This window comes from Triturus cristatus, chromosome 4_1 (assembly GCF_964204655.1).
Source record: "Triturus cristatus chromosome 4_1, aTriCri1.1, whole genome shotgun sequence".
In the NCBI taxonomy this organism is placed as follows: domain Eukaryota; kingdom Metazoa; phylum Chordata; class Amphibia; order Caudata; family Salamandridae; genus Triturus; species Triturus cristatus.
This window is the reverse complement of record NC_140585.1, coordinates 994,814,474-994,829,075: the sequence shown is the minus strand read 5'-3', so window position 1 is coordinate 994,829,075 and position 14,602 is coordinate 994,814,474. Positions and strand designations below refer to the sequence as shown.

At 37.8% G+C, this 14,602-nt stretch overlaps 1 protein-coding gene across 1 annotated transcript in view; it reads right to left on the bottom strand.

The window, feature by feature from the left end:
* Positions 1 to 14,602, bottom strand: part of OTOGL (otogelin like) — a 939,358-nt gene that overhangs the window by 864,140 nt on the left and 60,616 nt on the right. The window contains exon 7 of the mRNA XM_085653920.1: positions 12,072 to 12,226. Coding sequence (XP_085510046.1) covers positions 12,072 to 12,226 — 155 coding nt within the window. The remainder of the gene's footprint in view (positions 1 to 12,071; positions 12,227 to 14,602) is intronic.

The window sequence follows — 14,602 nt, the reverse complement described above, 5'->3', positions numbered from 1 at the left end:
AGCAGGGGTTTTAAAAAGTTGTTTGTAAATCCCCATTTCATCCTCTACACGTAGCTTAAGCAACTAATAGGAAGCCAAAAAGGGACAAACGTTGCAAAAGAGTTAAAGTAAGGAAGTTCCTATAGGCTTGGGGGGGTGTTATATAGCGCAAAACTAGACCCGAAGGTATCAGAGCACTCTACATGAGCACCAGTTGCATGACAGACAGACAGATTCATTTTTGTTAGGCACAAGGAGATTAAGTGATTTGCCCAGAATTGTTGAGCGTCCCTGCCGAGACTCGAACCCGGCTCCAAGATAGACTGCTCTAGCCGTTAGGCCACATCCTTTCCAATAGGCTTTAGGATGGCTCAGTGACTTCATTGTGTTTGCCGCACAAAACTACCTTGCTACTTCTTAAAAAAGGTTTCCTAGCTGAGGGAATATAAAGTAAGCGGATCACTGACATAATATCGACGACAACAATATCGACCTACCAGAATATCGTGTCAAGAATATCGATGGACAAAATATCGACATCCTATCTCTACAAAGGTAAGTACAAAAATATCGAAACCAAAATATTGTTGTTTAAAATATCGTTGCTCAAAATATCGTTTTTTAAAATGTCTTAAAAATAATATCAAATAAATTAAATAATAAATATAATTAATAAAAAACCAGTTAGAATTATTTAAAAATGTTTAAAATTATAAATGTAATATAAAAGAAAATGTAAACATATATAAAAAATGTATATATATATTTACTAAATAATAATAATAATAAATAATTATTTTATTAAATTATAAAACGTTACAAACATAATAAAATCATAAATACATATATATACATATATACATATACATAAACCTGTAAGATAAATATAAAAATAAATAATTTATATAATAAAATAAAATATTAGAATAAATATTTATCTTTAAAACAACATTTTACACTACATTAACTAAAACAGTAGGGAAAATATTGGATAGCGTAGGGCATAAAATTACTTTTCCCACTCCAAGGAGTGCAACAGTAGGGTAAGTGTTGGATAGCGGAGAGGAATACTTTACTATTCCCACTCCAGCAAGTGCAACAGTAGGGAAAGTATTGGCTAGCGGAGGGGAATAATTTACTATTCCCACTCCACGGAGTGCAACAGTAGGGAAAGTGTTGGATAGCGAAGGAGATAAAATTACTATTCCCACTCCAGCAAGTGCAACAGTAGGGATAGTGTTGGATAGCGGAGGGGAATAATTTACTATTCCCACTCCAGCAAGTGCAACAGTAGGGAAAGTGTTGGATAGTGGATGGGAATAATTTACTATTCCCACTTCAGGGAGTGCAACAGTAGGGAAAGTGTTCGATAGCGGAGGGGAATAATTTACTATTCCCACTCCAGCAAGTGCAACAGTTGGGAAAGTGTTGGATAATGGATGGGAATAATTTACTATTCCCACTTCAGGGAGTGCTAAATTAGGGAAAGTGTTTGATAACGGAGGGGAATAATTTACTATTACCACTCCAGCAAATGCAACAGTAGGGAAAGTGTTGGGTAGTGGATGGGAATAATTTACTATTCCCACTCAAGGGAATGCAACAGTAGGGAAAGTGTTGGATAGCAGAGGGGAATAATTTACTATTCCCACTCCAGGAACTGCAACAGTAGGTAAAGTGTTGGATAGCAGAGGGGATAAAATTACTATTCCCACTCCAACTAATGCGACAGTAGGGAAATTGTTGGATAGCGGAGGGGATAAAATTACTATTCCCACTCCAGCAAGCGCAACAGTAGGAAAAGTGTTGGATAGCGGAGGGGAATAATTTACCATTCCATCTCCAGGGAGTGCAACAGTAGGGAAAGTATTGGATAGCGGAGAGGATACAATTTCAATTCCCACTCCAACAATTGCAACAGTAGGAAAAGTTTTAGATAGCGGAGGGGAAAAATTTACTATTCCCACTGCAGCAAGTGCAACAGTAGTGAAAGAGTTGGATAGGGTAGGGGAATAATTTACTATTCCCACTCCACAGAGTGCAACAGTAAGGAAAGTGTTGGATAGCATAGGGGATACATTTACTATTCCCACTCCAATGAGTGCAACAGTAGGGAAAGTGTTGGATAGCAGAGGGGATAAAATTACGATTCCCACTACAACAATTGCAACAGTAGAAAAGTGTTGAATAGCGGAGGGGAATAATTTACTATTTCCACTGCAGCAAGTGCAACAGTAGGGAAAATGTTGGATAGCAGAGGGGAATAATTTAATATTCCCACTCCACAGAGTGCAACAGGAGGTAAAGTGTTGGATAGCATAGGGGATAAAATTACTGTTCCCACTCCAACAAATGCAACAGTAGGGAAAGTGTTGGATAGCGGAGGGAAATAATTTACTATTCCCACTCCAGCAAGTGCAACAGTAAGGAAAGTGTTGGATAGCGTAGGGGATACATTTACTATTCCCACTCCAACGAGTTCAACAGTAGGGAAAGTATTGGATAGCAGAGGGGATAAAATTACTATTCCCACTACAGCAATTGCAACAGTAGGAAAAGTGTTGAATAGCGGAGGGGAATAATTTACTATTCCCACTCCACAGAGTGCAACAGTAGAAAAAGTGTTGGATAGCGTAGGGGATAAAATTACTGTTCCCACTCCAACGAATGCAACAGTAGGGAAAGTGTTGGATAGCGGAGGGGAATAATTTACTATTCCCACTCCAGCAAGTGCAACAGTAGGGAAAGTGTTGGATAGTGGAGGGGGATCATTTACTATTACCACTCCACAGAGTGCAACAGTAGGGAAAGTGTTGGATAGTGGAGGGGATAAAATTACTATTCCCACTCCAACAATTGCAAAAATAGGGAAAGTGTTGGATAGCGGAGGTGAATAATTTACTATTCCCACTCCAGCAAAATAATAAACATTAATTAACAAATACTTAAATAATAAAAATTAATGTACCTCTCACCAAATACCCCTATAAATACCCCTATAAATAACACCACCACTATTGTAAAACACAGCGCAATTAACATTATTGCTTAACTATTAATTAATAGACTAATAACAAAAAACAATGAGTAATAAATTATTTCATACTATTAAGACTATAAAATGACAATAAATAAATCTTATCTGAAAAAATAAAACATTATACTAATTTTTCATTACTTGCCACACTACTTCCCTCTAAATACACAACTCACTCATAACAAATTCACACAATTGACATGTTTACTAATTAGTTATTAATAATTAATAACCAATTAATAAATAACAAAAAATGTAACACAATTAAAAATAAGAAATATTAAATACACAAATAGTAATTAATACAAATTATTAATTAATGAATTATAATTAAATTACTTCCCACCCTACTCCCCTATAAACACACAACCCACTCTTAAAAAATAACACAATTAGGATATTTACCAATTAATTATTAATAATTAATATATAATTAATAAATAATAAAATATTTAACACAACATAAAATATTAAATGCATAATATTAATAAAATTATTAATTCGTTATAATTAAATTACTTCCCACCTTACTCCCCTATAAACCCACAACACGCTCCTAAAAAAATAACACAATTAACATATTTACCAATTAATTATTACTAATTAATAACCGATTAATAACTAATGAATAACAAATTAATTAACACAATTAACAATATGAATTATTAAATACAAAAATATTCATTACTTAACATTAATTAATACATTTTAATTAAATTACTTTCGATCCTATTTCCCTATACACCCACAACCCACTACGAAACTAAAACGCAATTTTAATTTCTTAAAAAATTAATTTCTCATAATGTAAATATATTATAATTAAATTACTTCCCACCCTATTCACCTATAAACCCACAACCCTCTACAGAACTAAAATACGCAAAAATTGCGTAACATAAAATTAATTACTTCTAAAAATGTCAAACATACATTAGAAAAATAAACTATACTTTTAACACATATACTAAAATACAGAACACTAAAATAAATTTTGATATTAACAACGATATTTTGACTAACGATATTACTAACTTCGATATTAACAAAAACGATATTTCTTACCTGCATGTCGATATTCTGGTCAACGATATTCCTGCAAGTTGATATTGTGTCACATTGATATTTAAACATAGATATTATTACTCTATACCAAAGTAAGCAACAATTTTAAAAGATTCCCATGTTATCCTCTCCATGCAACTTAAGCAAATAATAGGAAGCCGACAAGGGGCAAACGTTGGAAAAGGGTTAACCCAGTGACTGCTTCCTGTGAGCGTTCACAGGAAGTGGTTACCAAGACATAACGGAGATAAGACTTATCAAGGTCTAAACCGAAAAGGTGACTCTGTAAAGCATGCATTGGATAAGAATCACTCGCGCCTCTAAAGCGGTTCAAATTCATGAATAATTGAAGTGACAGAACAACCTGTACACATGTACAGAACATTTGATCATGGAAGTGAAGCAATTATATTCTGAAGCCTAAAGAACATTCGACATCTATTCTTTTAAAGCCTTGAGAAAGCCCAGAGGGGGCGAAACGTACCTCGGCTGCTGCTGTTCACTATTGATTGTGAAATGGAATAAAGTTATCAAGAAGAATCTGATTCAAGAGTCCTTATACCGGGAAAAAAAGAAGGGATACACTGAAGGATTAAACATTAATTTTTTCTATAGACTGGTTTTTCATGTTTTGGATAACAGTTACGATAAGGTGTGCTCTGGTGTATTAGTTGAATACATTGTTCTAGGCTGGTGTCCAGCTCTAGTGTAAACACACCCTGGTGGGTGGGTAGTGTAACACCATGGGAGCACCCACAAAATAATACATCTTTATCAAATTTTGAGTATATGACTATGAATGGATGTGCTGATCGTAGAGCAGACCCACGACTTTTTTGTATACATATATTATTGCACCGTAACCATGTGTCTGTGAAAATATCAAACAATTAAAAACATGCATGGGGGTTGGATGTTGGAGGGTGGAGAAAGGGTGATATAGCGGAATATCATGGTTAAGGAAGAAAGTGCACCAAGCACTATATATGTTTGACTGACGGTGTTCTAGGGCCAATGTGCCAAGGTTACAAACCTTTAAATGGCAACGATAGTAAAATAGAAACACGAAAACTGTGCAGCAGCTTCATTTAAGTGTTTTCACAGTTTCCTGAGTGCTACACTCCCACTGGCCCTCCATACACGTTTGCAGAGGTCTAAGAGACAAGCATATGTGGCACTATAAGAATGACATAGGCACTTGATCTGAAATGCAACATGTGAAGCCGCAAAGGCTAATACGGTTCCTTATAATGATACAATTCTGCATATTTTGTTGATCACTGCTCCCTAGTACTGCATCTTTTATGCACAGAAACCAGTTCATTTGTAAAAAGTTATGTGTATACCCAGATGTAGCAGGTCTCTGCTGCCATCTGGAAACAATAAATATTGCTTGTTTTAGTGAAAGGCTGTAGCAACAGCTAAAGCTACAGACGGGCCCCTGGAGAATGCTCTTAAGAAAGATTTAAAGGTCAAAAGGTTTCCTTTGTTAACTATAAATCCCAATAAATCCCGTTTAAGCTTCAAAATAATTTTGAAAATAACAACTGGTTCTCAGAATTAAAACACAGTCCGTTCAACACAAAAAAAAACCTTCAGTCAGCAACCTGCAAAAACATTATGCATATGAAACTACAACTTGTTCGGAAACACAGCCCTTTGCAAAACACAAAACAAAATAAAGGCTGTTTGAGACTCGGTGGCAGCTTGAGTGGGAGCTCAGCCCTGAGCCAGGCAGAGCCTCTCCAAGGAAGATGACAGGAGCTAGTCGGACTCAAAACCAGGGAGGTGGGGGGACGGGGCTGCTGGGATTTAACTGCCAGCTTGAAATGCCTACCTCTAGGTTGTAGTGCTTACAGGGGAACAAAAATATCCCCAAAATGCCCGGCAGTTTGGAGAAAATTAAAGTAAACATTTGTAGGCTGCCTGCACCTTTAGAAGATTCCTGCCTCAACCTCTCATTAACCATATTCCATAGATACAGCACAGCTTAAACCATTAGCAGAAAACCCCTGTTGCAGCTGGTCTTTTCCGGCTTAGGAGGAGGTGGGAGGGATGAATGCTGCAAAAAAATGCAAGCCGCTATAGACCTGAAGCACCCACAGTCTAACATGAGTAGGGCAGTACCAAAGGTAATAAAATAGTCCCCCTACTAACAGATAAGCACAACCAAACGTACTGATACTGTACTTAATCCCTGCTGCCTGGGAGGAACGAAGAGTAAAAGGAGGGACAAAGAGGCAGGACTGACCATTAGCAAGCAAGGATTTTTAAAGGACACTGAAACATACAAATCAAAAGGAAGGGGATGGCTTTAAGCCAACAGAGAAGTATACTAAAGTATACATGAGGTTGTATGCTTACGCTCAACCTAAAAACGAAACTGCTGTGAAACTGTGTTTTGTTAAACTTATTTGAAAGAGTGGCTGGGGTCACAATGCTGTAATGAAATCTTGTTTAATTACTTCACACATATCAGTGAAAATCCCATTCACTGAGTGGTTCAAGTATAAATTTCATCCAGTGTGAACACATCCAGTTTCTGTTGTGCAACGAGGTCGAGCCATATTAACCTACAAATCAAATATTGGCACGGTAGGCCATAGCTTGTTCAAAGGACTAATTTATTTTCTTAATGGTTTTATTAATGGTGTAAAGATGAATGTGTATTTTAATTTGTCAACACAATAAATCCAGACCATCTAGCTTTGAAACTGCTAGCCATTTACCTGTATCGGGTGTACTAATACAGCACAGCTCGAAAAGATTACAAACAGCAATATGCAAAAATCCTTCCTCATTAATTTTCATGAGCAGGATTTTTTTCCCTCTGCGAATAATTGTGATTGAACACGTATTTAGCTTTGGAAACCTGAAATGGACAGACTTCCAACTGTACAGTCACATTTTTTAAGTGCCATTATTGGATCTCATCTCCTTTAAATAGGCAAGGGATGCAGAGAGAAAAAAGCTGCAGCAATAACCAGCTTTATAGACTATATCATCAGAAATACCATAAATGGACCTGCAGAGCTGTTCAAAGCTACCTGCATTCTTAAATCAAAAAAACTGAGCATCTGTCTCTCACATTTCATCATCTACCACACTGCTACACGCTGCATCCCATAACAGCACTTTGGTGGTCAACCGTGATAATGAAACACTTCCCTCATAGGATAAAAACAAAGAAAACATCCTTCCAAGCACAGGCTCTACATGGTGTAGCACATTATCTATGTAGGCAAGTGCTTTAACACCTCACCTAGGGGTATTAAGTGCTGCACAAATGATGCAATACAATACAATACAATTCAGAGAGTAGAACTTGTTTCTCAGAGTCAACTTTCATTTAACAACATATGCAAGTGCTCAGTCGCCTATTTAGGTCTGATTTACACCTCATAAGCACTAATTTATAATTAAATAAATGTTCATGAAATAATCAAAAGTGACTATCTACAGAAGCTAACAACGGCCGTAGGTCACCATTTTATTTGAAAGATTTTGTGTTTATGGCCAAATATCGGTTCCAGGAAGTACTATTAAATTTTATTTATATGTTGTTCTATATTTTGTCTACTGAGTGTACATAAACGATGTAAGGGCTCAGCTAGAACCTGGTGGGTGGTCCGTCATGCCAGCAGAGTCTGTTGTCCCTGACCTATCATGTTCAGAGATTCCTCGTAGGCATACCAGGATCTCTGTACTTTTAGGAGCGCTGCTGCTGCAGTGGCTCTATGCAAGGCACTGATTGATCCTTCACTTAGCAGGTGCCATGTTGATACACTCACCTGCAAAGGTTTTTGATTTTGAAAAACAAACTCCCAAAGCAAGAGTTTAGGCCTGATTTAAAGATAGACAGCTGGCTCTGTTTGCGAAATGCCATGCTGGCCGCAAAAATACTGGTTGCAAATTGTGACCTGTATTTAGCAACTTAAGTTTAAAACATCTGTCTCTAACTACGTTATACTGTGTAATAATAAAGCCTGATATGATAAATCATAATACAAATTTACGTCAGTCAATTGTTTTCAACTTTCCGGTGATCTATGGGCTTTATCAGTAACACAAACGTCTTATCTGTGTTTTTAGGAACCGGAAGAGAGATTGTAGGAAGCATATCCTATGAGTTTGGGTCGTTTAAAGATCTCTTTGATTCAGCACATCCTTTAAAATGGACACCGGAAGGCAGTATGCCCCACACACATCCACACATCCTGGATTCCCCAAACCCTTGTCTTATGCTCACTGACAAACTATGATAGCCATGCATTCTCTAAAGGTCACCATGGATGACAACAGTCTGACCATGGCGTTCCCCTGCTTTTGACCTGGGTAAACCTTGGCCACATGTCCTGTGGGAATAGATATTACTCGGGAAGCTTGTGATTTTGCCCGGCATTGGCACAGATAATTGGGAGAGCATTTGGGTGCAAACCAGGCAAAGAGGAATAACTTGGAGGGAGAGTGGTCCAGGTTGTGATGGTTAGTAGACTAGGAGTGGTCCTTTTTATTTGTTTCACGGATGATCCCTTGTTGCTAACATCTGCCTTACTTGTTTGCAGTGCTTTTTTGCAGATGGAAGAACTAAGGAGCCTTTCTGGGCAGCTAGAAAGTTAAGAATAACATTCAAAATAGCTATTAAAAAAAAGCTGCCTTTTGGATTTTCTGCTGTTCACATTATTTCAGGTTTATATTTGCTTTGCGTTATCAGCACGAACAGGGAACCACCCCAGCTGTGAAGGGTGAACCACTCATAGTTCTATACATAATTATGCTGTACTCGTTTGTGCATTCTGTTCTACTGATGGCATGTGGCCTAGCTGGATTTTATGAAACTGAATTAGAACTTATTTCCATATGAGCTAATGTTGTTGTAAAAAAAAGGTGCGTATTTCTTTTTTATTATTATTTCTGCGCTTCTACAAGTGAATAGGTTTAATTTAGATTCATCAATTAAACTGATCGCAAAATATTGCTGTGGTTGAGCATGCCACGCCCTTTATCACTTTTCAATGCAATCACTTTTCAATTTAGCAGCTGAAAATGACAGCAACAGCAGAACTATGGACTGGTGGAGCTATGAGAAACTTCTTAGATAAACATAAACGAGTAACTCTCTCAATGGCATATCAGAAACTACCCAAACTTTGTGTAAGTATCCTGAAAAAAAGAGGCCTGTTCATCCGTGGGAGAAGAGCACTCATGCCGGAGTCTCAATTTCCCTTCTGCCATTGTTAATGTGTTCTGAATGACAGCTCTATCTGGGGGATGACTCATCCAAGCCCATCTGAGTTTTGTATGAGTTTTGTGAACTCCTGCACCACTTTCAGAGGACTCTCTGTAACCAACCTGGACACAGAAATCTGACACCAAAAGCCTTCCTTGTGCACTGGGATGAAAAGAGACATGTTGACTGCTCCAGAGTTCAAAGGAAGATTTGTGGTGTTGCAACAGAGGGAATTGCTACTAAAAGCTCCCTTGGGATTGAGCCGAGGTAGGGGATTTTCATTCATAGCCGTTTCCTAAAAGTGAAATGTAATCTGTTGAGGTGGCCAACCCAAACATTGATTGTTGTTGTGGTGACGAGTTTATATGACTTTGACAATAAAGGCAAAGTCCGTGTTGTACAGAAAAAATAGCCTAGGTACTGCAATTAAAGACATTGCCCAGAGTAATATTCACTTTTAATAAGACTCCTAATCAATTTTGCACTTTAATTTATATATATAATTTAAGTGAGTTGGTACCCCAGAATACATCACTCTCGATCCTCTCAGGGATCGCAGTAACAGAACACACACCCTTTCGCTATCTCACTGGTGCTTGTCCACAATAATATATACAAGAGACACGAAGGAAGTTTAGATTATTTATTTAAACTATTATGTCCTAAGATGAAGTATTTGCGCCAAAATGAGAAACCAAATGGTTAGCAACATTATCTCTAGCATGGTTAGCAAGCCAGATAGCATAAAAAGCCCTGTCATGTTATAAGGTAGATTAGCCTACCCCCCCCCCCTTCTCCTACTGAAGCTAAATGATTATATATCGAAGATCTCTGGCAGACCACGTATCTTAATATACATAGATGGAAGTTCTACATGTCAGCTGACACAGTAATCTTGCTTCAGGACCTTCGCTCAATGTGTCTTTTAAAACTCCTGCCCTAAGTTATAATGCAAAAACAGTTGATGGACAGAATGCAGAACAATGTCATACATTCACCCCAGTACAGAGATCTGGGCCCATATCCATCGCTTTTTTTGCTCACCATGCCTTTCCAGTTTGAACCCAGTCATATGCAAATCAGTCTTGACCCTTTGCCTCATGGGAACAGTCCAGCCCGAACTGCCAAGCCAGGTCCTCCCTGGACTGGAAACAAGCATCCTAGGACCGGTTTCGGGGTTTCACCCCTATTCAGCCAGGATAGCTTTATTCCAGTGGCATGGAGAGCACGGGACCCACGTCTGAGCATACCATGGCAAGACATGTTTGCTCACAAACTGCAGCTGCATTCTCATGTTATGTCTATGTGCTAGTGTCTGACCAGATAGACTAACAAGGGACATTGTTGTTTGACCTTGTCTATGATGGTCAGACTAAATCCTAGGAAAAGAACAGAACCCGAAAACATCTGCAGGTGATGTATGAAAATACAATGTGGCACAAAAGCGAGCGTGCATTTGTGAGACAATAATATAGCATGAAAGAATATAATACAAAATGAAACAAAATACTGCCATATGACATGCTGAGATCACACGGAACAGAGGCCCTTGAAGGACGAGGAAGGGCAACATCTAGGAGGCCTCATGGATACACAATTGCATACAGAATAATCAATGGGATGGGGGCGGGTGGTGGACTGTAAGGAAGATGATAACATGATAAAACGAGAATGAAGGGAAATAGAAAATACAAGCCATACTTACATCCACACCCACATGCCCAGGGGTAAAGGGCGGGAGGAGAGGAAAGAACAGGAGTTAAAGGGAAAAAAGAGAAGGAAAGGAAAAAGATGGAGATGGAAAAAGACAGGAAACAAGAACGCAAATGGAACTGGAGAAAGCAGAAACAAGAGGGAAAGAAAGAGCAAGTAATATAGGCATGCATCTGCACAGGTAGGATCAGGACCAGGTAGGATCCCAAGGGTGATATTAATGCGGTTCAGTTTTAGCAATCAATGTTTTCGTTTTCTATGAAAATATTTTATTTAATCTATGACCATAATGTGGTTAGCTATGTTAGTCCATGCAAAATACAAAAAAGTATAGGCCTTTTATACTCACACCCATTTGAAAACAAGGATGTAGAGTTGGAATACCTACTCTATTAGGAATGGGTGTGTAACATGCTTGGTGACCTACACATAGATCAGATTGCAAAATTTCCATTTGTAGGGAGTTGTAAAATGACCTGTCTAATTAAGATTACTTGATCTTCATCAATTGATCTTAATTGATGAAACTACACTTGCTTCTCTTACCAGCCTTCACCAAATGTAAAACAAGTTGTACCAGCTACAATGCCATCACCGTCTGCACCCCCGCCTATCTGCCTGACCAGCTCCACCCCTCAAATGGCTATGCATTTGTATTCATATATTATCAGTAACCGGCAGTGAAATTTACTAATTTTACTATCAGCAGGTAAATGTAATACTTAAATGTAAAAATGGTAAAACATGAACATATGTATTTTATTTCCAACTGTGATTTGTACCACCTGGCAGAAATTATCCCGGTATTATTTTCCAAACGGTACCTTCATAATAGCAGTAAAGTATACTTGCCATCCTGCTACCATTACTGCCCGTTGGAGAAGTAACATTTGCCAAGCTGTGATTTATATACAGTAGTAATAAATTAGTAACAAAGACCATTATGGGCCAAATATTTAGGGCAAGGTCTACGCTGATTTGCAAATTCGTGATTTTTTTCATGCACATGTTTAATAAACTATTTTGGAATAGGCCATTTACACTTACCCATATAGTGTACTGAGGCACTGGAGAGCTGCAATCCTTCGCAAATATGTAGGAACAGTTTCCAGGAAAGTAGTAGTAGATGCCATCAAATGTTTCAAAATGATACTGCCCCCAACTTTTGCATATTCCATCTCTTTCTTTACCAGTATTGGGCACTAAGAAAAATATTACCATGCATGATGTTTTAAACATATGGACATCACATTCATCTTTAATATAAATGACATTTTAAATATATGAAAATAAATTAAAAGACTAGGCAATCTAAGTGCAGGTGCGTTGGTCAATGAGCAACATCCTATAGGGTCCTTAGGTGTAGGGACAGATAGGAGTGTATTGGTTTAATTAAAGAATCAAGTATTAATTAAAAAAAATTATGGACTAACCTTTTGGAAATTAATTTCGCTAGTGTTGATATAAGTGTGTAGTTTGAATACCTAATGTAATTGTGTGGCCTGTAAGTTTAAATGGAACAGTGTGACTTATAGTGATTGTTTATTTTTCTTTGTTAATTTTGTAGTGAATGATAAAACTACTAGATGGCCCTTATGAAGTGAAGAACTTTCCAAAACATGTTTTCTGCAGTTATTATTTTGGATCAAATAAACCAATGTTCACTGTGGCCAATGCTCCTTGCCTGGTTGTTTATCTAATAGATTTTTTTTTTATAGAAGGCTTCATTACCATTACATCAGTAATGCATTACTCCCAATACGTGTCCCTAGATCGTATGGCTGCTATCAAAATAAGTTCTTACCTCTCCCTGCTTTACTATTGTACATGAACTAGTATCAGTCGCCATGTGGACAGTCTTCAGCAAATGCTAATTTCAGAACACCACTGTTTCCCAGCTTGGGTTATCCTTTAAAAATAGAAGTACTTACATAGATGCGCAGTGGCAGAAAATGTGACCTATATCTTCATAGGAATAACCAATTTAAGCCACTCCTCTTATTTCATATTATGTCAATCTACTCTGCTTCATTTATTAAAACAATTTAAATATTGTCTTGTGCTCAAAAGGGCTACAAATAGCGAGTGATTAAGTAGAGACAAAAACCCACAAAAATCACACACCCATGCCTTGGCGAATGATCCATTATATTGTAAGAAAGTGAAAAGTGCAAGTCATTTTGTCAAATAATCTCACAGTAAGTCTTGTCTTCTCTTCTGTAAACATAACATATCATTTTCCTAACAATGTTGTATATTTAGTTATTTGTGGACACCAGACAATTGATGTTTTCATCTAGTTAATACAACTCTAAAGACTATGGCTCTGATTATAATGTCGGTCGGAGTTGCCTCCGACCAACACAGTTTCGGTGAGGGAATCCCCCAAATATAGGTCGGCGGCTCTACACACCTGAACACTTTGCAACTGAACTTCCATTTCTCCATGGGAGCTTGTGTGTTGGGTGGAAACAGCCCGCAGCACATGCCCCCATTGAGAAATGGGAGTTTGTGAAAATCCCTGCACCGTTTGGCAGGCACTTCATGGTGTCTGCCACACAGTCCAGGGATTTTCAGGGGGGCACCATAGGTGACCCCCGGGGCCACATTCTTAGTGCCAGGGGGCCCTGCCAGGGGCCCGCAAAATCACTTTTCAACAGGCTTTCCATGTCAGAAAGGCTGACATTGAAAGGATGTTGGAAACCTACATCATGATCCCGACGGTGAAAAAGCTATCCTTAATTGATTACAAGGCCATTCTGATTAGCTAACAGGTGCCTTAAGCTCATCGGAACCGTGTCAGATTCACCGAATGGTTTAAACTCCGACGGCCGTCATTATATGACGGATGGTCGGACGTTAAACCTACAATGTTGGTCGGAAAGTCTCCGACCAGCGGCCGGAAAGTGTAATTAGGCCCTTTGTGTAATGAATGCTTCAATGCCACACAATAATGAAGACCTAATATTTTTTTCTATTGTCCTGAGTTTTTTGCGTATCTGACCTGACACCATGCCCAAGAAACTGTTATGACAAATTCATTAATAACAAATATAGATTCCAAATTAAAGGAGAAAAAAAGGAAAATTAAAATATGAAAATATACAAATTAGGGTTGTCACCGTAGTTTAAGAAAACATTTAATATTTTGAAGATGGTTTCATTGTTTGTCAATCTAATATCTGCAAAGATTTTAGCCCTTTGTATTTTTCCGTATTCCAGCATCACAAAACCTGTACAAAGGAAACTGACATGCTCTAAAAGCAAAAATCTTCATTGTGCATGAATTCAATAAAATGAATTATCTAGAGTTACTGGTTTTAGGTACTATTTTAGCATACTTACTCTTGGAAACATCGGTGTCAATTATTGATGATGGAAATTTTAATACATTATTTATTTACTTGTAAAACCCAGGCCTTTATTCCAGATAACAATGTTGTGGAAGGATGGGACAATAAGAAAGATGCATCTTAATTCTAGTGTCCTAAGAAATCACATCAAATTTTACATCCAAGAATTGTGGGATTGTTCTTCAAAGTTCTATTGAATTGAACACCTGTGAAGTTGAAAACTGA